At 32.3% G+C, this 22,839-nt stretch overlaps 1 protein-coding gene across 16 annotated transcripts in view; it reads left to right on the forward strand.

The window, feature by feature from the left end:
* The window catches only part of Fip1l1 (factor interacting with PAPOLA and CPSF1), a 73,283-nt gene that overhangs the window by 43,670 nt on the left and 6,774 nt on the right, over positions 1 to 22,839 (forward strand). For 8 of the 16 annotated variants that reach the window (XM_015482110.2, XM_015482105.2, XM_048784483.1 and 5 more), the window contains 4 exons: positions 9,358 to 9,384; positions 11,395 to 11,449; positions 12,364 to 12,419; positions 20,349 to 20,562. In XM_015482110.2, the coding sequence (XP_015337596.1) occupies positions 9,358 to 9,384; positions 11,395 to 11,449; positions 12,364 to 12,419; positions 20,349 to 20,562 (352 nt within the window). The remainder of the gene's footprint in view (positions 1 to 9,357; positions 9,385 to 11,394; positions 11,450 to 12,363; positions 12,420 to 20,348; positions 20,563 to 22,839) is intronic. The other 8 variants (XM_015482106.2, XM_048784481.1, XM_048784484.1 and 5 more) reach the window with 1 other exon arrangement.

Consider the following 22,839-nt stretch of genomic DNA (forward strand, 5'->3'; position numbering starts at 1 on the left):
GTACTCAAAAAAAAAAAAAAGAAATCTTTGAATAATGTTTAGGTTATTGATGACATTATGCTATAGAATACCATTATCTTTTTTGCGTAGTCTGTTTATCTCCTGAATATTAATTCTCAGCTCCGTGCTTCCTATCTAGATTTCCATTAATGCTTATTTTTGGATTATGTTTCCCTGCAGTACTGTCAGTATTTAAGGAATATAGATTCAAGTTGAATTCTAATGCTGACTTGCATGGTGCCATGCTAGAGGTGGGGAGAATGTCAACTTTTATTAAAACTGAATATTGGTTAGTTGAGACTATCTGAATTACTCCTTATTTTTACTAGAGTATGGGTTGTTGGAGAGAGTATAGGCTATTATTTTCATCTGTTTTTCCCTTGGTACTAGTCATAATGTCTTGTATACACATCATGTTCCCTAAATGTTAGCTAATTAACAACATATTTATTTTTTACATAACACCAGAGGTGATTTTCAGATTAATAATTAGTACATTCAGTCCAAATTTCCACTGGCTCTCAACAGCAGCATGGCTGCATAGACAAATACCAGCTGAATGTAGACCCTGCTGAAAGCTATCAAGTTGCTCTTGGCCACAAAACCACATAAATATACCATGGTCTGTAGTTTGTTGTAATTTAAATCACCTTCAGGCTCATAAGCAGCCAATGAAAGAAAGCTGTGATTCAAGAGTCTTTTAAAAAATATTCCCTTAAAGGAATTTTTCTTAGAGAAACTCTGAGTTTCCTTTTTTGGTTTCTTTAAAAATATTGAAAAGAGGAAAAATTTGACAGGGAGATGGTACCAGGGATTGACTTCAGAGATGCTTAACTACTAAGCGACATCCCCAGTCCTTTTTATTTTTATTTTGAGACAGGGTCTCGCTAAGTTGTTGAGGCTGGTTTTGAACTTGTGATCTTCCTGCCTTACCCTCCTGGAGTCTCTGGAATTACAGGCGTGCGCCACCCACCAATGGGAAAAATCCTTTGAGAAATGATTTAAATGTGTTTTAATGTTGACTTTGTTAATGTTAGATTTCTAATGCACAACTTTAAGACTAAATTTCTATATATGATAAGATACACAGAAGTGGTGTATTACATCCATATTTTAGTTTGCTGCCAGTTTTGTTTTTATAAGTAGGGTGACTATACATACAAGTTTGCCTGTAACAGACCTACGTTACACATTCTGTCCCACCATAGTTATTGCTGTTAATTCTCAAACATGTCCTCATTTGGAGGACAAAATTTATGGTCACCTCTGCTTGGAGGTTTACAGATATAACTCATCACATAACAAAATAGTTCTTTTTTATTTTTATTTTTATTTTTTAATTGTAGATAGACACGATACCTTTATTTATTTTTATGTGGTATTGAGGATCGAACCCAGTGCTTCACATGTGCCAGACGAGCACTCTACCACTAAGCCAAAATCCTAGTCCCCAAAATAGTTCCCAACAATTATGAGATGAGGAAACAACTCTTAGTCAAGATTTTTACTGTCAGTTGACAGAGATGTATTGCCTCTTCTCCCCATAAACACATATCAGCAAACATGAAATCTTAATAGTAAACAGGGAGGACAAAGTATTTCTGGCCACAATAGATTTATATGAAGATTGGAGGAGATTTTTGTATTAGAGTACAACAAAGATGAAAAATACCTCTGGAAATATGGTTCCTTGCAGCCATACTGACAGTAGCTTGAAAGTAAATACTGGCAAATTATGATCTTCTGTTATTTTCATTTTCGAGTGAACCAGAAAATAGAACCTGTTTTTAAGTTGTTTTTTTCCCTTCAGAAACACATTAGAGCAATTTTATGCTTTTTTTCTGAGTAATAATAGAAATATATCTATTCCTTCCTAAAAGAACATATTCTATGTATTATCTTATTTGATTTTAGAACAATTATTTCTGATTTTATAGATGAGCAAACTGGAGCTTAGTGAATTTAAATAATAACTAGAAATAGAACCAGAATTCTAATCCAGGCAGTTTGCTGGAAAGACTGTTTTCTTTCTTAACTATATTGAAATGGATTAGTACCTCTCAAAGATATTATTTATTGGCTTATGTGTATTTACAGCAATAATGTTAGGGACACCTCACTACCCCTTCCCCAAGCACTTCCATGATGTTGAAATGCATTCATATATATTTCTGGGTAGGGAAATAACCAGAAATTAGTTTTATGTTTTGTTTTTAACTTCAGTTAACTAAAGTTTTATTATTTGCTTGATTTGTGTTAATTTGTCTAAGCCTAACTGAATAAGCAGCTTTAAATTCTTGTTCATTAGAAGAAATACTATATAAAACTGAAAGGATTGATATCATACATAGGCTAGGTGATCTGGTTTATGTTGTTTATTTTAACCATTTAAGAGTAGAGGTCATTGTGTAACCATCACCCATCACCCATGATCTATATCTAAAACTTCTTCATCCCCCCCAAAATTTTTGTGACTTTTAAACATTATCTCCTCCCCAACTCCACCCCCCCACCCCTGAAAATTCCCAGTCCCTGTTAACCTCTATTGTAATTTCTGGTCTCTCTGAAATTGTTTACTCTAGTACCTTATATAAGTTGAATTATAACAATGTTTGTTCATCTGTCTCTGGCTTGTTTTTGTTTCTAAAATAAAATAATTTTCATGATTTGAACTAACTGTATTTATGGTAGGCTATAATGTAGGCTTTTAAATGTTAATTTACTTCAGACATTAGTGTCATATATTTGTTTTTGATAATGAAGCATATTGGAGGGATAGAAGGCAAGGTTAATTTGACGCATTTTTTGTTGCATTAACTAATATTAGGACTATTCTTGAGAACAGTGGAAACAGAGCCCAAGAGTAGAATTCTTAGGAGTTGACAAAGGCTCTTTGTAGCTCAACTATTCTGAATAACATTTTATCACTGATTTAAAAGCTGGATGTGGAGTTTACTTGTTTATGTAGAATTCAAATATTAAAAAATTCTACATTTTAGGAGACATTTGATTCTTTCCTAAAAGATTGTTGTCTTATAGATCAGTATCTTACCTAGTCATTGACTACTGCTAATTGTATGAAGTTAAAATTTTTGTGCCTTAAATATCTTGATTTGGGGTTCATCTGAGATGTTTTCTGCATTTTCCAAAGGTCTGCATTCTCTTTACATGATTTCTTTCTTACTACTATGGTTCTTTAACATTATAAGCATTTCCGAAACTTTGGTCACACACTTCTTTGAACTCCTAAAAATTACTGCAGACCCCAGAGACCTTCTATTTATACATGTTGTATCTGTTTTTTTTTTTTGTATTAGAAATTAAAACTGAGAAATTAAGGTATTTATTAATATAAAAATACCTATAACCCATATGTTAACATAAAGAACGTTTTTAATGAAAAAGTAGTAATTTTTTTCTTAGAGCAATTAAAAAATCCTCTAGTTAGAAGAAGTGGTTTTAAACTTAAAGAAGTTTAAAAGTGGTTTTAAAACTTTTGTAAATCTCTTACTATGTGACTTATTAGAAAAAGTGGGGCTCTCCTATTTGTTTCCTGCATTAAATCGATAGTGACATCATAAGTTCTATAGCCTTTAGAAAACTTGACCACACATTTTTAAGAGAATAAACATTGAAGGCAACATATTTTTATGAAGGTAGTTTAGACCTGAGGAAGATCTCAGAGACCACCCCCTGAAATTCCTGGACAAAATTTTGGGAAGTGCTGCTTTGGCAGAAGGTTGGCTTACATTAGATGAATATTATCAGCACTCTTGAGTTTTGTACTTTTAATTGAGAAGTTGTTTTCTGGATGTAGCATTCATTAAGCTATAGTGTGATAGCTTTTGATATTACCCAACAGATTTCATATTAATTGGCACTATTTGCCAGAATTACCCTTGAAAAAAAAATTCTTGAAATCTTTGAGAACTGTATTCATTTTCTCTTTTGTTATTTTGCTAATTATATGTAAATAATAGTATTTTTTGAAACAATTAAAATTAACTGTAAATTTCATGGTGATTACAAGCCTCTTTAGGATGTTGGTTTTTCAATGTCTTTTCCCCCATTGATGTTCCCCTTATAATAGTTATAGTTTCTTCATTTTATAATATAAAATTATCTTTTTTTACTTGTTTGATATGCTGGCAACTTTTTGGTTGCTTTAAGTTTTGTGACCACAGCATTTTCTAAATACATTTTTTCTTGTAATTAAATCTTGAATCATTAAGAAATGGTTTAGGGTATTTTACACTTGATGTTTTTTTTAAAAGAGTAGTTAGTAGATGGTGTGTGTGTATGTATCTTATTTTTACAATCATGATATATAGAAAAGCATTTCTTACAGAAGGTGGTATCTTGTCAACAGCCATACTACCTTGAATGTGCCCAATCTCGTTTGATAGAAAGTGGTATTTAAAAATTTTTATAAATCTGTCTCTTCACTCAATTTCTTTGTGCATGCTTTCTGAACTTGATGTTTGTGAAGTAAAATTGTGGCTTTAAGTGATCAGGGTTTTCTACTCCTTACACACTTAGTGCTGACGGTATTTGAAATTTACTAGTGAGAAATAGGAAGCAGAATTCATGTTATTTTGCTATTTTCTTTATTTTGAACTTTATTAATAGAGAAAATATAGTTATTATATTGTTTGCTGTGTCATGAACACCCCAAAATGTAGTGACTTAAAACAACATAGGGTTATCAGCTTTTCTTAGTCAATAATATAGGAATAATTAACTGGGTTCTGTGCTTCACAGTCTTTCAGACCTCGCAGTCATCTCTGAATATTTGATTAAAGAACTGTACATGTAGCTTACTCACTTGTTTATTAAAAGGAGTCAGTTTTTTTCTAGCATGTTGGGATGAGAGGGTTTCAGTTCCTCACTGTCCGTGGGCCTCTCCAGCATGACAGCTTACTTCATTAAAGCATGCAAACTGAGGTGGCAATAATAGAAAGAGTGTCATCAAAATAGAAGCCACTGCCTTTTATAATCTAGTTATGGAAGCGATGTACTATCAGTTTTGCTATTTATATTTCATTCGTTAGAAATAAGTCACAACATTCAGCCTACACTCAAAAGAAAGGGCATGGATATCAGTGATTTTACAAAGGAGAATATACCAGGAGACAGAGATCATTGAGAGCCAAGTTAGAAGTTGCCTATCACAAATTGATGAAGGAATACATTAAGAATGAGCTTATTTATAGACAATCTTTGTTCAGTTTTGTGGTGGTTTGGGGGTGAAAAAAGAGAAACTGCAGCCCATATTAGTTTTGTGGGAATTTTCAGTATTGGTAAATTCTTCTTAATATTATGTTTAACAGGATTAACTGCCTTTCTGTTTCCTTGCCTTAATTCCCCAAGAAAGATTTCAGGTTTCCATGTCCTAGTACTCCACTTACACATTTCGGAGTGTATATTATGAACTAGAAAAACTAAATCATCTTTCCCCTCTCCCTCCTTCCTTCTCATTGTTTGAGAATGCTGGATAGTATAGGTTGTAATATGGTTTTACTCTTTGTATCACATGTAGATGCTTTAGTAACAATTTACAAATATATCTAGTAATTGTTACTAGATATATTTAATCTATTTTGAGTTTCTCAGCAGTGAAATTAAAAGAGAAGTTTAGAATCTAATCCACTAATTCTCAAAGTATGGTCCCAGGTCAGCAACATGATTATCTCCTGGGAAATTTGTGGGGATTCAAATTTTCTGGAACCACTCTAGACCTACTGAATCAGAAATTCTAGGAAAAGAGCTCATCAGTGTTTCCATGTGATTCTGATACAGGTTGTGATTTCAGTACAACTAATTATTCCTTTCATTAGAGTTTGAATTACTTTTCCAAGAGGCTTTGGTCAGTATTAAAAAACTTTATTTTTACTACTGTTAAATAAGGATTCTCAGGAAAATAAATATTTTTTTCATACTTATTTTACAGATAAAGGATATAGAAAAGAAACTCAATAAGTTTTTCAAGTCTGTTGGCTAGCATAGGCAGTTTGTGTGTTGGCCAGGAACGTGGAGGTGTTGAATGGAGAAAGCAGGGATTTCTTTTTTTCATTTATATATGACAGCGGAATGCATTATAATTCTTATTAAACATACAGAGCACAAATTTTTCATATCTCTGGTTGTATATAAAGTATATTCACACCAATTCATGTCCTCATACATGTACTTTCGATAATAATGATCATTACATTTCCACCATCATTTCTAACCCCATGCCCCCTCACTTCCCCTCCAACCCCTCTGCCCTATCTGGAGTTCATCTATTTCTCCCGTGCTCCCTCTCTGTATCTCAGCCTCCTTATATCAAATGAAATCAGCCTCCTTATATCAAAGAAAACATTAGTTATTTGGATTTTTGGGATTGGCTAACTTCACTTAGCATTATCTTCTCTATTCTGTAGTTCCATCCATTTACGTGCAAATGCCATGATTTTATTCTGTTTTATTGCTGAGTAATATTCCATTGTGTATATATGCCACATTTTTTAAATCCCTTCATCTATTGAAGGGCATCTAGGTTGGTTCCACAGTTTAGCTATTGTGAATTGTGCTGCTGTAAACATTGATGTGGCTGTGTCCCTATTTTTAAGTCCTTTTGGTGTTGATTGAAGAGGGGCATAGCTGGGTCAAATGGTGGTTCCATTCCCAATTTTCCAAGAAATCTCCATACTCCTTTCCATATTGGCTGCAACAATTTGCAGTACCACCAGCAGTGTATGAGTGTACCTTTTCCCCCATATCCTCGCCAACATTTGTTGTTATTTGTCTTCATAATAGCTGTCTTTCTGACTGGAGTGAGATGAAATCTTACAGTAGTTTTGATTTGCATTTCTCTAATTGAAAGCAGGGATTTTTGAGGTGGATTTTTGAGATGAATTTCCTCTCCCTTACATTATTTATCTTGTGGTTAACAAAAATCAAATACTAAATAGTGATTTTTAAATGAAAATGTTATTTGCACAATATTGTATCAGATAATAAACTTAGTTGTAGTTTGAAAATGTACTTGATGGTTGTTAAGGAATTAGTTGTATAATATTTCAACTTTATAATCCTGTTTCAATGAACATTTACCAATAAACATTGAAATAAAATTTCAGGCGAAATGGAGGTCTCACAGATAGAACTTTCTAGAGTTCATGCCAACTTTTTGATGTATATAGGTATTTTTTTAAATCTATATAAAACATGATTTTTCTTTGTACTTAGTTCCAGTTGACTTTTTTAAAAAAATCTGTCCTGTGATACTACTAAGATGAAACTTAACAGCAAACTGTAATTTTAACTTCCTTAATTGTATATTTAATTCAGTTATATGTCTTTCATCTTTGTTTTATGGGCATTTCACAAAACTTGAATGCTTTTCAATCTTGAAGGGGCTAACTAGTGATTTCTTGATTTTTCTGCACAAATTCACATTTTAGTAAACTGTAGTAAACACTAACTGAAGCGATACGTGCTGCTCGCGTATTATTCAGGTAAAGTTATTAGGTTCATAGTATGACAGTGGATGGCTGAGTTTTGTATAGTCTTTTATTTTACTTACCAAAGAAAGTAAATTTAAGTGGGGAAACTAGGATAAAAAAGTGAAGTACAGTAGTGTTCTAAAAAATCTGTACTGTTCTAAAGAGAATTATGTAATAGTATATATTAAGAGCATTTGATGCTTTGTCTTCCTTATTTTTCCATTTAGTTTGGAATCTGGTACTCTGTTAGCTTGTCATTGGCTGCTGGATTCTTTTAGTTCTGTGATTTGGGAGCAGCAAGGTAACCTCATGATGGATGAGAATTGTCATTAACTGTGGGTTAGTTTGGTAGATTGTGGAAGCCTAATGATTTTTGAAACATGGGTGTCTTACCTGCCATTTTTAGTCTTGTTGATTTTGTAAGCTTAGCATATCCTTTGATTGCATAGGTGGTTGTATCAGGTTGAATCAGGTCTGTATTTTAAGGCCATTTGCTGTCTTAATATCTTTTTCATATAAACCTCTTATTCTGATAAAACAAGGGTATCACAACATTATAAACTAAACTATTAGTAGGTATCCATTTTCAATAAAACATCTGAAAGTGATTCTGTTTTCATTTTTTTGCATGCATTTATTTAATGAATTTGATTTCCCCCCATCTTTTGGACTAATTTTGATGTAGTTTTTAAGATTTAGTAAACCACTCTAATTGTGTTGAATTTATCTGTGGTATAAAGCTTTTTCATGAGAAAGTTGTTTTAAATTTTTTCCTATATTTCTACTTAGAAATCTTATTACTTTTCTTCAACTGAAAGTAGTTACAATTTGCATGCCACATAAATTGCCTTTCTTGTATCTCTTAAATTTAAAATGCAGAATTTAATTTTAGTTCTTAGTAAATCAATTTTACATTAGGATTTAAGGGCACATTTGGCCAATATAATCTGAGAATATTCACATATAATTTATTAAAGTTTATAATGTGTGCAAATAATGAGTTAGAATCACTATATTTGATGACACTGTTAGAAGTAAATCATCCACATTTATTTTAATGTGCCCATATATACATATATATACATATATACATGTACATATATATTAATTTGCTATATTCCTTTTTATATTCCTACAAAACAAGGAAAATATTAAATATTGCCCCACTCCTGCCAATAGTAATAAAACATTTCATAGTAAAACGATGTCTCATCAACTTTATTTTATTTATTTATTTTTTTTAAAGAATTTTAATATTTATTTTCTTAGTTTTCGGCGGACACAACATCTTTGTTTGTATGTGGTGCTGAGGATTGAACCCGGGCCGCACGCATGCCAGGCGAGCGCGCTACCGCTTGAGCCACATCCCCAGCCCCAATCATCAACTTTATATTCCATTCATTTGAATGGCCCACATTGAGCTTTACAACAGTAAATAATATTCATAATCATCAGAGTTGTCTTGCACTTCCTATAGTATTAAAGAAGCTCACTGATCAGTTTTTCTAATAAAAGATTAAGGTGCTAAGATCAGCCATTGATTATCGAATTTAGTTAGAATCAATATTTTGGAGTTTGATATTTGTGTATGCACAAGGGTGCTTTTTAACTTATTCTTAATTTCATTTGTGATTACAGCTAGTGGGGGAAATTTTGTTATCAAGTTGGTAGAATGGGTTTTCATCAGGGAAGTTGGATGTTATACTGAATTGTTGGTCTGCAAGAAAACAGAATTCTTTTCTTGAGTGACTAAGCCAGGATAATCAGGCAAGGGGTTTTATTTCAAAGTTTGTTTTGGTGATGGCATAAATACATAACAGGTTCTGAAATCCAGTTACTATATTAAATTTCATCACTTGTTTTTTAGGTATTCCAATAACTGTACCACCTCCAGGTAAAACTTTTTTCATGTTTTCTCCATCATTGTTAATGAACATGAAATTTCAAGCTTATAGGAGGGACAGTGTTGATGCAGTTAGAATATGAATAGGCTATTGGGATTTCAAGGTCCTATTTTCAGCTCTGCCTTTGCTTCATTCCCGTTTTAAGATACTTAGTTTTCTTATACCTACCTGTCTTACCCATTTCTGTAGAAATAGAGATTCTGAGAAAATTCTCTCCTTATCAATTGGTGAAGAAAACAGTATGGGATATAAAAAAAAATTTATTAAAAGTCTTTTTAGATTAATGACATTTTTATATGATGAAGTGACTATAAGAGAAGAGAAAAATGATTTATCTTGACTTTATCACGGTTTCTGATTTCTCTACCCTTGTGGCATAACTCGGTATCATGAGAAAATATGTTGTGAGTCACACAGCAATTAGAAGGATTATTAACTGGTCAGGTGGATGTTCTCAGACTGGTGATTTGTTGTTCATTGTTAGAGTGGTATGGTCAGTAGGAATTTATGTGTAGCCCAGTTTTGTTTTGTTTTTTTGGTCAGTTATTTCTTTTTATTTTGTGAGAGCAAACCCTATTAGTAATCATGTTTAGTAAGTTCAGTATTTTAAAAGCCAAAGGATATAAAGAAAATGACAGGTGATATTGCTTGGGTCTAAATTCAGAATGGCCTAAATAAACGGAAGTAGTGAAGTTGAGATTGCAAAGGATAGTGTAAATATTTGCATATGTGATAGTCACTGATTGTGTATGAATGTGGCTAAAAAAGACTTATCAGAAATCAAAGTAATTGGTGTGTCTTTTTAGTTTAAAAGGCAATGTGATTGTGAGGCTGTGTAACATAGGATTGTGGACTCTAGGACTAATGTGGCAATGGCTAAACTTTTGGTTATATTGATACGTTTTATAGAGAAGTTATAGACCCTAAAATTGTATACAGTGGAAAGCATGATAAACTTGGAAGTAGTTTAAAGCAGAACGAAAAAGATTTACATGGAGTTTTGAGAAGGGATAAGATAACAGGGATTCATTTTTACATAGACTGTTAAAAAGGAGGCTTAATGGAAGAGTTTTCAAATATGTAGAAGATAATAGATAATATGACAGTAGAATACTTGTCCTCATCAGGACAGCAGATGAATTGTGTGAGGAATTTCAATTATATAATCTAATGCATTTCCTAATAGTGAGAGTGGTTAAAACTTGGAAGGAATTGGTATTGTAAGTTGTGGAATCTTAAAGTCTTTGTTGTGATGCTATATTGCCTATCTGAATTTGAAAGTATAGAGTAGATTAACTGTTAAAATCCCTTTTAGCCATATTATCCGTGGTATTTCACTTAAGTATTATAAATTATTGAGAATGCAGACCTCATGATATAAAGGTGCAAATTATTTTCCTCCAAACAAATCAAAAACTCCATTATGTGCCTTTCTTTGTTAAGTAATTTGTTGGGGTTGTGCTATTTAAAGCATATTTAATGGCGGATGTTCTCAGCTTTAAGTAGTTATATATTTACTGGTAAGATTTGATTTAAAGTTACACATTTTTAAAGGAAATTTTTATACATGTAGAACTCAAGCTATTTTTTAATAGAGGTAAATGCTATTTTATTTGCTTTTCTTCTAAAATATTTCAAGTATAATATATCTGATGGCAACACTACTACTGTTGTTTATATGGAAAAGGTAAGGCATTGAGACTAACTCTCATACTCACAAAATGGGCTGTGTGTGGTGCTGAAAATAAGACCGGGTGTCCTGACTCCCAGTTTGTGTTCTGTGTTAGGCCAGACTGTATATGGAAATTTTTATTGCTCCAGAAATCTGTTTATAAGTTTAAGCTCCATTTTTTTTCCTGTCCATTTTAACATAGAAAAGCACGTTTATGTCCCCAGAGAAATTTAGTGGTACTCAGCAACTTTGTTTTGCTCTTTACATTAAACATATATTTTGTTAATTTATTTTTTATTTTTTTTTGTCTTATGATTGAATGTTTCAGGTTTTCCTCCTCCACCAGGTGCTCCTCCTCCATCTCTTATACCAACAATAGAAAGGTAAATCATTATAAATACTGTAAATTTTTTATCATTGTGATTGCCTTTTGACAGAGAATCACGTACATGTCTTGGTAATATTTTCAAAGATAATTTTATAAACACAGCACCTGCCTTTTAATTTATAAGATGTTAGACCTACAGCCTATTATCAAAATAGGGCAAAGGAAATGAAATCATAATATTTTGAAATAATATCTTTGGTTTCTGATACATTGGTTAAAGAAACTGCTAGATGGTTAAAAACTTTTGAGTATCATCAGTTTTATGGGAAATAGAGTTTATTGGAAATAATGAATAATGCCTATCTCTTAAACAGTTTATATCACCTGGAATGCTGTACTGAAGAATATTCTGAGTAATATTGAGTCAATATTGTGTTTAACAGCAGAGGGTTTAACAGTGTATTTAATAACATTGAAATCACAGTGTTGCCAGGCAAATTTCATAATCTTTTTGAGACTTAGTTTCCCTTTTTACTATACAGATTGATAAAGTTGTGAAGATTGAAGCTCTAGCACAATTCTTGGCAGATAGAAATCATTCAGAAATAAACACCTAGCATGCACAAGTCCTGGGATCAGTACTCAGTACTGCAAAACAAAAAATAGGTGTTAGGCTTTTTGAGGTTAAGAGCCTGTGTTTAAGTATTTATAAATAAAATTATAGCATTAACATATATCAGAGTTGAATAAAAGTTTTGCCAGGCACAGGGCTGCATGCCTGTAGTCTGAGGTATTCAGGAGGCTGAAGCAGAGGATTTCCTGAGCCCAGGAGGTGGAGGCCATTCTAGGCAATTTAGTGTGATCCTCTCAAAAATAAGTTATAATTTTACCTTGCTGTTTTTCCATTTGTACCAAACTATTGAAACTAATTTGCAACAGATGTAAAAATACATTTTTTTCCCTCAACAGCGGACATTCCTCTGGTTATGATAGCCGTTCTGCACGTGCATTTCCATATGGCAATGGTAAGTTGTCAGTCACCTAGATTCAGATTCATAATTAGTTGCCCATATTTAATTTGATTCAATAAAGTACATAACTATTTTAAAGCAATAAAAATGTGTTTCTGTGATTTAAAATAACATCTTAAAGAGAAGTGAAAAAAATTATCTGAAGAAATAACTAGGTTAAGTATCTGCCAGGTTACTTAACAAAATAATTTTTATTTATTTGTTGATTTAAACTTTGTTTATTTGTTGACTAAATATTTGTTGATTAAACTTTTAAAGATTAGTAAACAGTAGCATAAGAGATATTTGTACCTTTTCCTAAAAGGACTTAGGATTTGTCACAAATTTGTCTTGTATCCTTGTATGAGTCATAATATCCATCTAATATTCTTATTTTTCCCCTCGCTACTGTAATTTTTCTTGTAAATTATCTGTAGGTCTTCTTTTTTGTTCATGTGTAATGACTTTATTCAAGTTTTTTTGATACCACTTTATTCATTTATTTTTAAAATGCTGTGCATTGTACTAAATTTTAAGGCTACAGCGAGACGTGGTAGTCACTCTCATCAATAGACTAGAAAGGGGATGGCTTATTAAAAGTGTCATGGGAGTTTGGTGGAAGGGGTCTTGCACTCCAGAGGGGTGTAGTAGTAGATGATTTGACTTCCATGTAGTTCAAATATAGGGGATGTGAGAACATGATAGGCTTCATGTAGGGGAGTACAAGCATGTCTGAGAGATGTTACACATTTGATTCTGAATGATTGTAATAAAACAAATGTTGCAATAAAATAAGTCACACAAAGTTTTCAGGTTCCTAGAGCATGTAAAAGCAATGTTTACGCTATAGTTAACAGTCTATAGTACACTATAGTAACAGTGTTCAATAGTATTATGTTTAAAAGAACCTTGATTTAAAAATACTTTATTGCTTTTGAAAAAGAAAGAAAAAGAAAAAAATCACCTGAGCCAAATCTTAACATCTTTGCTGGTGCAGGGTCTTGCCTCAGTGATGATGACTGCTATTGGTAGTTGCTGAAGGTCGGGTGGCCGTGGCAATTTCTTAAAATAAGACAACAATAATTAATTTAGTCTTCCTTTCAGGAAGAATGCTTTGTAGCTTATGATGTTATTTGATAGCACTTGATCCACTGTAGGACTTATTTAGAAATTGGAATCAGCCCTCACAAACCCTGCTGCTGCCTTCTCAATTACATTCATGTACTATTCTAGATCTTTTGTGATTTCAACATTTTTCTCAGCATCTTCACCAAGAGTAGATGCCATCTTAATGAGGAGCATTTCTCATGCATTAAAAATTTATGATGAGATTGCAGTAATTTCATCACATCTTCATTTTTTGTTTCTAATTCTAATTATTTTCCCATATTCATACCTGCAGTTACTTTGTCCACTGAATCCTAACCCCTCACAGTCATCCAGGGAGATTGGAATCAGCTGCTTTCTAATTGTCATTAATGTTAATATTAACCAATAAATCACAACTATTCTTAATGGCATCTAGAATGGTGAATCCTTCCCAGAATTTCAGTTTATTTTGCCCAGATCTAGCAAAGGAATCACTATGGCAGTTACAGCCTTAGGAAAGGTATTCCTTAAAGAAGCTTGAAAGTCAGAATTACCCCCTTAATCCAAAGACTACAGAATGAAAGTTTTGTTAGAATGTAGGTAAGCAACTCAGAACTCTTGATATTTTGAAAGATATATTTTGTTTTATAAGGAATAGGTCTTCGTGTGCTTAAAATAATCAATAAGCCATGTTTTGCTGCCATGCAGGCTTTGTTATTTCATTTACAGAGCACACGCAAAGTAGACTTAGTGCAATTCTTGGGCCCTAAGATTTCTGGAATAGTAAATAAGCATTGACTTCAACTTAAAGTCATCTACTGCATTAGCCCTAATAAAAAAGCCCGCCCATCCTTTGAAGCTTTGAGGCCAAGCATTGATTTGTTCTCTGCAACTATGAAAATCACAGGTGAATCTTCTTCCATTAGTAGGCTGTGTTTAGTTTACATTAAAAATATGTTGTTGAGTGTAGCCACCTTCATCACTGTCTTAACTAGATGTTCTGGATAACTTGCTACAACTTTTGCATCAGCACTTGCCACACCACCTTGCACTTTCATGTTATGAAGATGGCTTTTTTCCTTTTTCTTTTTTTCATTAAATCTCATGAACCAAACTTTGCTAGCTTCAAGCTTTTCTTCTGTATCTCTTTCACTTCTTTCAGCCTCCATGAAGAGTTAAGTCCTAGCTCTAGGTTAGGCTTTGCTTAAGGGAATATTACAGATGATTTGATATTCTTTACAGACCACTAAAACTTGCTCCATGTCAGCAATAAGACTAAAACTGTTCTCATTATTTGTGTTTACTAAAGTTTCCTTCAGGAACTTTACCTTTGGCATTCATAATTTTGCTGTCTGGTGCAAGAGGTCTAACTTCTGACCTAAGCTTTTGATGTGCCCTCCTTCACCAAGTTTAATTATTTCTAGCTTTTACTTGAACACTTAGAGGCCAATTTAGTGTTATTAACTGGCCCAGTTTCAATATTTTGTCTTGGGGAAGAGGGAGGCCTGTAGGAGAAGGGAGAAAGATAAAATAGGCTGGTCAGTTGAGCAGACTGAACACACATGTTTGTTGATTAATATTGCTTTATTGGTGGAGTTTCATGCCTCAGAACAATTATAGTAGTAACAAAAGATTATTGATCACAGATCCCCATCATAGAAATAATAATATTGAAAAGTTTGAAATATTTTGAGACTTACCAAAATGTGACATGGAGACATCAAGTGAGCTCATGGTGTTAGGGAAATGGTATCAATAGATTTGCGTGATGGAGGGTTGCCACAAATCTTCAATTTGAGAAAATATCCACAAAGCACAATAAAGCAAAGATCACTTAAACAAGCTTTGCTTGTATAGCCATGCTGTGGAGCTTGGACCTCTTAGAGCATTGTGAAGAGCCAATTAGTTTTTTAAGCTGAGTTGTGAAATTACGAGATTCACATTTGAAAAAGTTCCTTTCTGCCTATTTACTGTGAAGAAATTGTGGATTTATAGGGTGTGTATTAAGGTTGGGATTGACAAGTGTTACCTTCTTGGATTAGGAGGAAAATTAGAAGTTGTTGAGTGTGTAGGTAGGTCAGGGTAAAAAATAACTTTCTGTCTACATAGATGACTCCTCTAACAAAAGACAGATTAATAAGAGAAAAAAAACAGGTATGCTTCATGTGATATAAGATACCCAGGAAATGAGTAGTTCTCAGAGAGGTGACTTAAGAAAAAAAAAATCTGGCATAGATTGGCATCTACAACAAAGAAACGGAAAATTTTAGAGAAGTGACAAGACAAAGGATCCAATGCTGGGAATGCAGTATATATAGTAGACAAAGGCTAGTTGGTCGAGATTGTTATATAATTTACTCTGGTGTGTTCTCCAGTGTGATAAGGGCTTAAAGATATCTGTAGATCAGTGTCTTTCTTGGTAGAGAGGGTAAGAAGGACACCTATGCCTTTTGTAAAATTTATTTCATTTCTAAGCAAATGGGGGAGGGCAAAGAACTTTTCTTTTATCTGCTTCTCATTTACATTCACCTCAAAATAATCCTTAAACCCATTTATCATTGCCTCTCTCCTTTTCCCCACTGTTTTGTTTCTCTTTATTTATATGCTTGACCTCTGTTACATGTGTCGTCAACCACTACTAGGTAGAATATTAGTGCATCTTTGTTTTGTTTGGCTGGACATGCACTTAGAATATTTACATTCTGTCCTGGAACCCCAGTTACCTGTACTCTTAACAGATTTTTTATTCTAAAAGCTGAAAAATAAATAATATTCACATTGTTATGGCTCTGTAAACTTTGGGCACTGCAGAGATAAATTATAACACCTAAGCCCCTCAAAGGAGATAGATCTTATAGCAAGTATGTAAACTCATCTTTTCCTTAATACTTCATCAATTGTATAAAGTCATATTACATCTTACTTTGGTTGGTTCATAGTTGGATCATAATTTTTTCTACCTCAAGTACATAAAGATATTCTTTAATGCTTTTATTTCTTCAAAAAAAATGTAAATTTTGTTTTTCAAATGTAAGTCCTTAAGCCATCTGGAATTAAAGTGTCCCAGCATCATTTATTGAATAATCTGTTCTTCCTGGAGGACCTACAATATCATCTTCATATATCAGATTTCCAAATATGAATGAGTCTGCTTGGGAGCTTTGTAGACTATTTGGCTAATTAAATTGACTAGTTATCTACTAATAATGCTATAACCTCTTAATCACAAGTTTCATAATGTGATATCTGGTGCAGCAATATTTATCTTCCCTACTCTGCTTCGTAAGTATTATCATACTTTTCCAAGTTCCTTGAAAATCTCTGTTGTGGTTTTGATTAATAATTAATAACATTAATATAGTGTTATTTGTAACACTGTTCGGAGCAATTTGTTTACATTAACTTACATTAATTCACATAGTCCTGACAGCCTTTAAGTAGATAGTACTGTTATCTTCATGCTTCATATGAGGAAATCAAATACCAGGTTAATTAATTTCCCTAGATCGACATAACAAATGGCAGTGAGAATTTGAATTCATATAGCCTGGCTTCAGAGCTCTTGCTTTTACTAGACTATATTAGAATTACATTGGTGCTATAGATCATTCTGTGTAGAATTCAAACCTTTGCAGAAGTGCATATATCCCTCAGCGAAAACTCTTCATTTATACAGATCTTCCTTAATGTGTTTTGATAAGCTACTATAATCATATCTGTACACCAGCATATTTTGGGTTAGATATAGTCTGTAGGTACTTAATACAGAGTTGCTTCTGCAAATGGTATATACATTTGAACCACATGTTCTATTTATGTTTGCTTGAATTAGTAATAGAATTGGTTGTTTTTTATATTTATCTTGTAGGCATTTACCTTGCTTAAATCTCTCCAATCTATTCAGACAGTAATATCACCTATAGATCATGACAGTTTTCTTTTCAGTTACTTATTTCCTTATCCTCACCCTCCTATTTTTTTTCTTTTTTTCATTTATTTTTAATTATTGTTATGTTTACTACTAGTAGTAGTAGTTGTTGTAGTAGTAGTAGTAGTATTTGACTTTTGTTGTTGTTGTTGTTCTTATTCTGAATAGGACCTTCCATATAATGTTGAAGTACTAGGAATAAAATTATCCTTTTTCTCTTTAAATGCCTCTGGATTTTTACTATCATGTTTTTAATGGAATCATATCAGATTAAGAAAATTTCCATCCTGTCCTACTTTTCCAAGGGCTTTAAACTGTAAATGGATTTTGAATTGAATCAAGTGCTTTTTGAGATGATTATAATTATTTTTCTTTTCTGATCTGTTATTTTGAGAAATTAGATTTCTGTGTTATTCTAATATTAAACTACTGTTGGTTGCTATGATTAACCTAACTTGGTTGTGATTGATTATCTTCTTTTGATTAAGCAGTAATTGCTAATATTTAGAATTGGGGCGTTTAAATTCGCGTAAAACTGACCTATGATTTTTCTTTATCTGTATCAAGGTACACAAGCCACATGGGAAAAGTTAGGAAATAATCTCTTCTTCCCTCTATTTGGATAATATTGGAATACTCTATACCTTATAAATTATTGGAACTCACCTGTAAAAGCTATTTGGCTTTGTGGGAAGATTTTAAATTATTGATTCAATGTCTTTTATGGTTATGAGATTATTCAAGATTTCTTTTTCTTCTTGAGTCATTTTTGTTTGCTAAAGTTTTGTTTTTGTTTTTTGTAGGAACCCATTTCAGCCATGTTTTACACAGTGCATTGTTATAAAGTATATAATGTTCTCTTTATTGTTTAACTCTGCAATATCTAGTTGGTAGTCTCTTTTGGTTCTGATATTGTTTATATGTTCTTTTTAATCTTGTTAAATGATTGTCATGTTTTTCCTAGTCTTCAAAAACCACCTTTCAGCTATTTACTTTTATATGGTGAATTTTTATTTACTTGATTTCAATTCTCTATCTCCCTTCTATTGGATCATTTTATTCTTAAGTTTGTAGGTTGGAAGCTTAGCTCATTAATTTTCAGTCTTCTCTAATAGTGTTTTAAGACTAGATTTCCTTCTAGAACAGTTTGTCTTCCTAAACTTTCTATAGATCATATTTTTTTGCCGTAGGTTTAGTTTATAGCAATTTAAATTTAGGAATTTTTTGGACCCATGAGTTATCAGAAATATGTTTTTAATTTGTAATGTATGGATGTTTACCCATAACTTTTAGATTTGACTTTTAACATAAATTGCAAGGTAGTCAGAGAATATGGCATTTATTATTATTATCCTATGCATGTATATTTTAAAAGTTTCTGGGTGCTTGAGAATAAGTACTTTTTGTTAAGGTTAGTATCCTATGTCATGTTCATTAATTCAAACTTAATATAATCTTTATAAACTTTTTTGTCTGCTAACCTAATATGTCGATAATTGAAAAATTATCTCCCATGGATTTTACTATTTCTACTTGTGCTTTCATCAGCATTCATTCTAAAATTTAAGGTGATTTTGTTAGAACAAATTTAAACTTTCAGGGATTTTCTTGTTGGTGAATTGCATTTTTTCATGTAATCATTTTTTCTTTCTCAGGTAATGATTTTTGTATGAATCTGCTTTATCAACACAACTAATCATCTGGGAGATTCAGAGGGTTTTTTAAAAGTATAAATCAACAGTTTTTATCTTTGAACTGATGAATTCAGTCCCTTTTTATTATTGTGATTTTAAGTCTTTTGAATTGACTGTGTTTTTTGGTTAATTATTTAATTTCATTTTTTCCTATATTGTTTTGAAATAGTAAATTTTTTCTTATTTCTTTAGTGGATCCTCTGGAAATTTATTATGCATAGTTAAATGATAGCTGAATCCCCTTCTTCATCAATAGAGACCTTAGGACACTCTTCTGACATTCTATTGTGATTCATTGTTATAAAAAAAATGAATTTTTAAATTTTATTCTTAAAAAAAAAACTCTACTATTGGTTAGCATATTTTATTTGTATATGTGATTACCATTTATTTGTTCAATTATTTCCTCCTTTGATTTTTTTTTAAATCTTTAAAATTTGTTTTAATTAGTTATACATGACAGTAGAATGCATTTGTTCACTTTGATATATTATACATAGATGGGATATAATTTCTCATTTTTCTGAGTGTACATGTTGCACCCTCCTTTGATCTTACAGCTTTCTAGAGTAACTTCTTTTACTAATTGTCTTGGATCTTTGTAATTCACCTTTTTTTTTCAAAGTTTGTCTAATAGTATATCTTGTTTTCTTGAAGACTTTTGATACTGTTTGCTTTTTTTGTTTTATACATACCATTGTTTTATTCTTTTTTATTTATTTTTTTAGTTGTAATTGGACATAATACAATGGTATTTTATATATTTTTATGTGGTGCTGAGGATCGAACCCAGGGCCTCACACCCAGGGCCTCACATGTACTATTCGAGCACTCTACTGCTGAGCCACAACCTAGCCCCATCATTGTTTTATTCTTAAAATATAATTTTGTTGAGTATACCTTTGTAGAATAATAATTATTTTCCCTCAACACTTCAAAGATGCTCCAGTGTATTCTGATTTCTACTTTTTATATTGGGAAGTTTGTGGTCTAATTCTGATTCCTATTTACCTTGCCAAATGAATGGACTTTAAGATTTATTAGGTCTTTTGAGATTTGTTGCTAGATCTTTATTTAATATCAGGGGTATATGCCATTTGATATTTCTCTTTTAATCTTGTGACACGTTTTTTGGGGGGAGAAGTTTTTTTGTTTGTTTGTTTTTTGGTCTTTGGTTTTCAAGTACCATAACCTTTGTTTTTAATTACTGTGGTTTTCTTTTTTTTTCCTTAGTTGCCTTTCCCCATCTTACTGGTTCTGCTCCTTCATGGCCTAGTCTTGTGGACACCACCAAGCAATGGGACTATTATGCAAGAAGAGAAAAAGACCGAGATAGAGAAAGAGACAGAGACAGAGAGCGAGATCGTGATAGGGACAGAGAACGAGAACGCACCAGAGAGAGAGAGAGGGAGCGTGATCACAGTCCTACCCCAAGTGTTTTCAACAGGTTTGTTGGGTGTGCATGAGTTTGTACATGCATATTTCATTTAATCTTTCAAATTAGTATTTGGGGTAAGGAAGTGAATTCCAATTAACTTGGAGAAAGGATGCTTGAAAAGTAGTTAATAAACCATTTAAAATCGGATCTGTTCCATGCTTACAGGCTTCCCATTACTTAGAGCAAGTCTTCAAATTTATTTGGTCACTTATCCCTTAAAAGAATTTCATACCTCCTTGCAAATTTGGATCTTAACCATTTAAAATTTTAGTTTAAATAGTTGACAGTATATTACAAATATACCTTCCAGTACATTGTAACTTCCAGTGTATTATAAATGTTAATATTTAAAAATAAAAGTGTCACTCTTTTAAATGTGTCCCATGGATTAAAAATATTGTGGTTTGCCAAACACTATCATCCATTTTTAAAAAATGAATAGATTCTCTTTAACAGTTGGAAATTTACCTTGTTTTTTTATGCTTGAATTTTCACTTTTGTGTCACTTTTCCCAAAGAATGTTTAGTCTTAAAAATTTTTAAATTAATTATCCTATCTTTTCTGCAATATATGTGTGTAAATTAAAATATTTAAAGCAGCTTTTTTCATGACCTAGGTATCTGAAATGGTTTTTCAAAAATTTATCCTGATTTTAATTATTATTTTCCTTATTATAAATAAATATACTAAAAACAATGTAATGGAAATATATCCCATAAATGTGATGGAAGAACTTTTCCTCATCCCCAGTTAATATATGTATTCATGAATGAATATTATTATTGTTAATGACTAAATGGTCTGTCATTAGCTTTTTTTTTTAATATGTAGAGGTAAGCACTAAGAAGCCTTGTTTACATATATTAGGGCAGTCTAATTCAGTGTGATCTCATCTTAACTTGATTATTTATGCAAATATCCTGTTTCTAACTAAGGTCACATTCACAGGTACCAGGATTAGGACTTGGCTCCTATTTTTCTAGGGCTTGCAGTTCAGTGCCATACATATGGTCAGTAATAAAGTCTTTCACTTTCTCAGTTTCTTGTAAGAAGTGGCAAATTTATTAAAAGACTACCAATTATATTTGTTAGTCTTTCATTTAAAGACAGTGTAACTTGTTTAACTTAGAAATGGTTGGGAAGACCAAAATACTACTAATTTTAGTACATATTTGCTAAAATATTGTTAAAAAGGAAAACAGTGTAATATGTGTTAAAGATTTATTTTCATGAAAACCTTGGAACTGCAGATTTTCCTCATTTCACTTACGGAAAAGAGCTACAATGCAACTTAATTGGAAAAAGATATTTCTCACTGTCCAGCCAGACAACCAGTTCACAATTTCTGTCAGAACAAAGTCTGGCTTCATTTTTCTGTTCAGATAAATGAGTTAATCTACATTGAGTTAATCTGTGTTCACTGTCAAAGATGAATGCCGTTGTCACAGAGCCCAAAATAAGATGCTATGAGTACCAGCACTTAGTTTTGCTTTGCTTCGCTTCTGCTTTGTTTTGTTTTCCTGGGACTATCCTCCATACGGATTTTTTTTTTTTTTTTTTTAATTTCTTCACTACTGAATTTAGAACAGCTCAGGAGGACATAAGCCCAAATACTCCATTTTGTACTATTTGGCATTGATAGGAAGAGTCAAAGCGCTATGGAAGTTTTATGGTTCCTTAAATAAAATAGTTCTCACTGAAGTTGATACTTTAAATTAAAAAGAGTTAATTTAAAGTGTACTTGGTGGTTTCTGTAAACTGGACCACTATATGATGGTAAAATTGGTGAAAGAAACGTCTTTCTTTTCTAAAAGGATAAGATGGTGATAGAGAAGAGATTGCTAGAGAAGTGGTTAGTATCTATAGGCAATTGAGAAAGTACTTTTACCTCTAGAGTATACATATTCAAAAGTAAGGAACTTAGTGCAAAAATTTAATATGAAAGAAGATTGAAATGAATTGCTTTGGTATAACTCATATTTCTTTGCATAAATATGCTGTATTTTGAAGATTTGAGGCTAAATTATTTTATTTCAAATATGCACATGCACAGATGTTACTGAATTTTTTTTTGAAACTTAAAAAGTGTTAATAATAATGCCAGGCGCAGTGTCACACACCTGTAATCCCTTAGCAGGCTAAGACAGGAAAATCTCGAGTTCAAAGCCAGCCTCAACAAAAGCAGGGTGCTAAGCAACTCAGTGAGACCCTATCTCAAAATAAAATATAAAATAGGGCTGTTGATGTGGCTCAGTGCCCTTGAGTTCAATCCCCAGAACCCCCCCC

Source organism: Marmota marmota, unplaced genomic scaffold, assembly GCF_001458135.2.
Source record: "Marmota marmota marmota unplaced genomic scaffold, marMar, whole genome shotgun sequence".
NCBI lineage: Eukaryota > Metazoa > Chordata > Mammalia > Rodentia > Sciuridae > Marmota > Marmota marmota.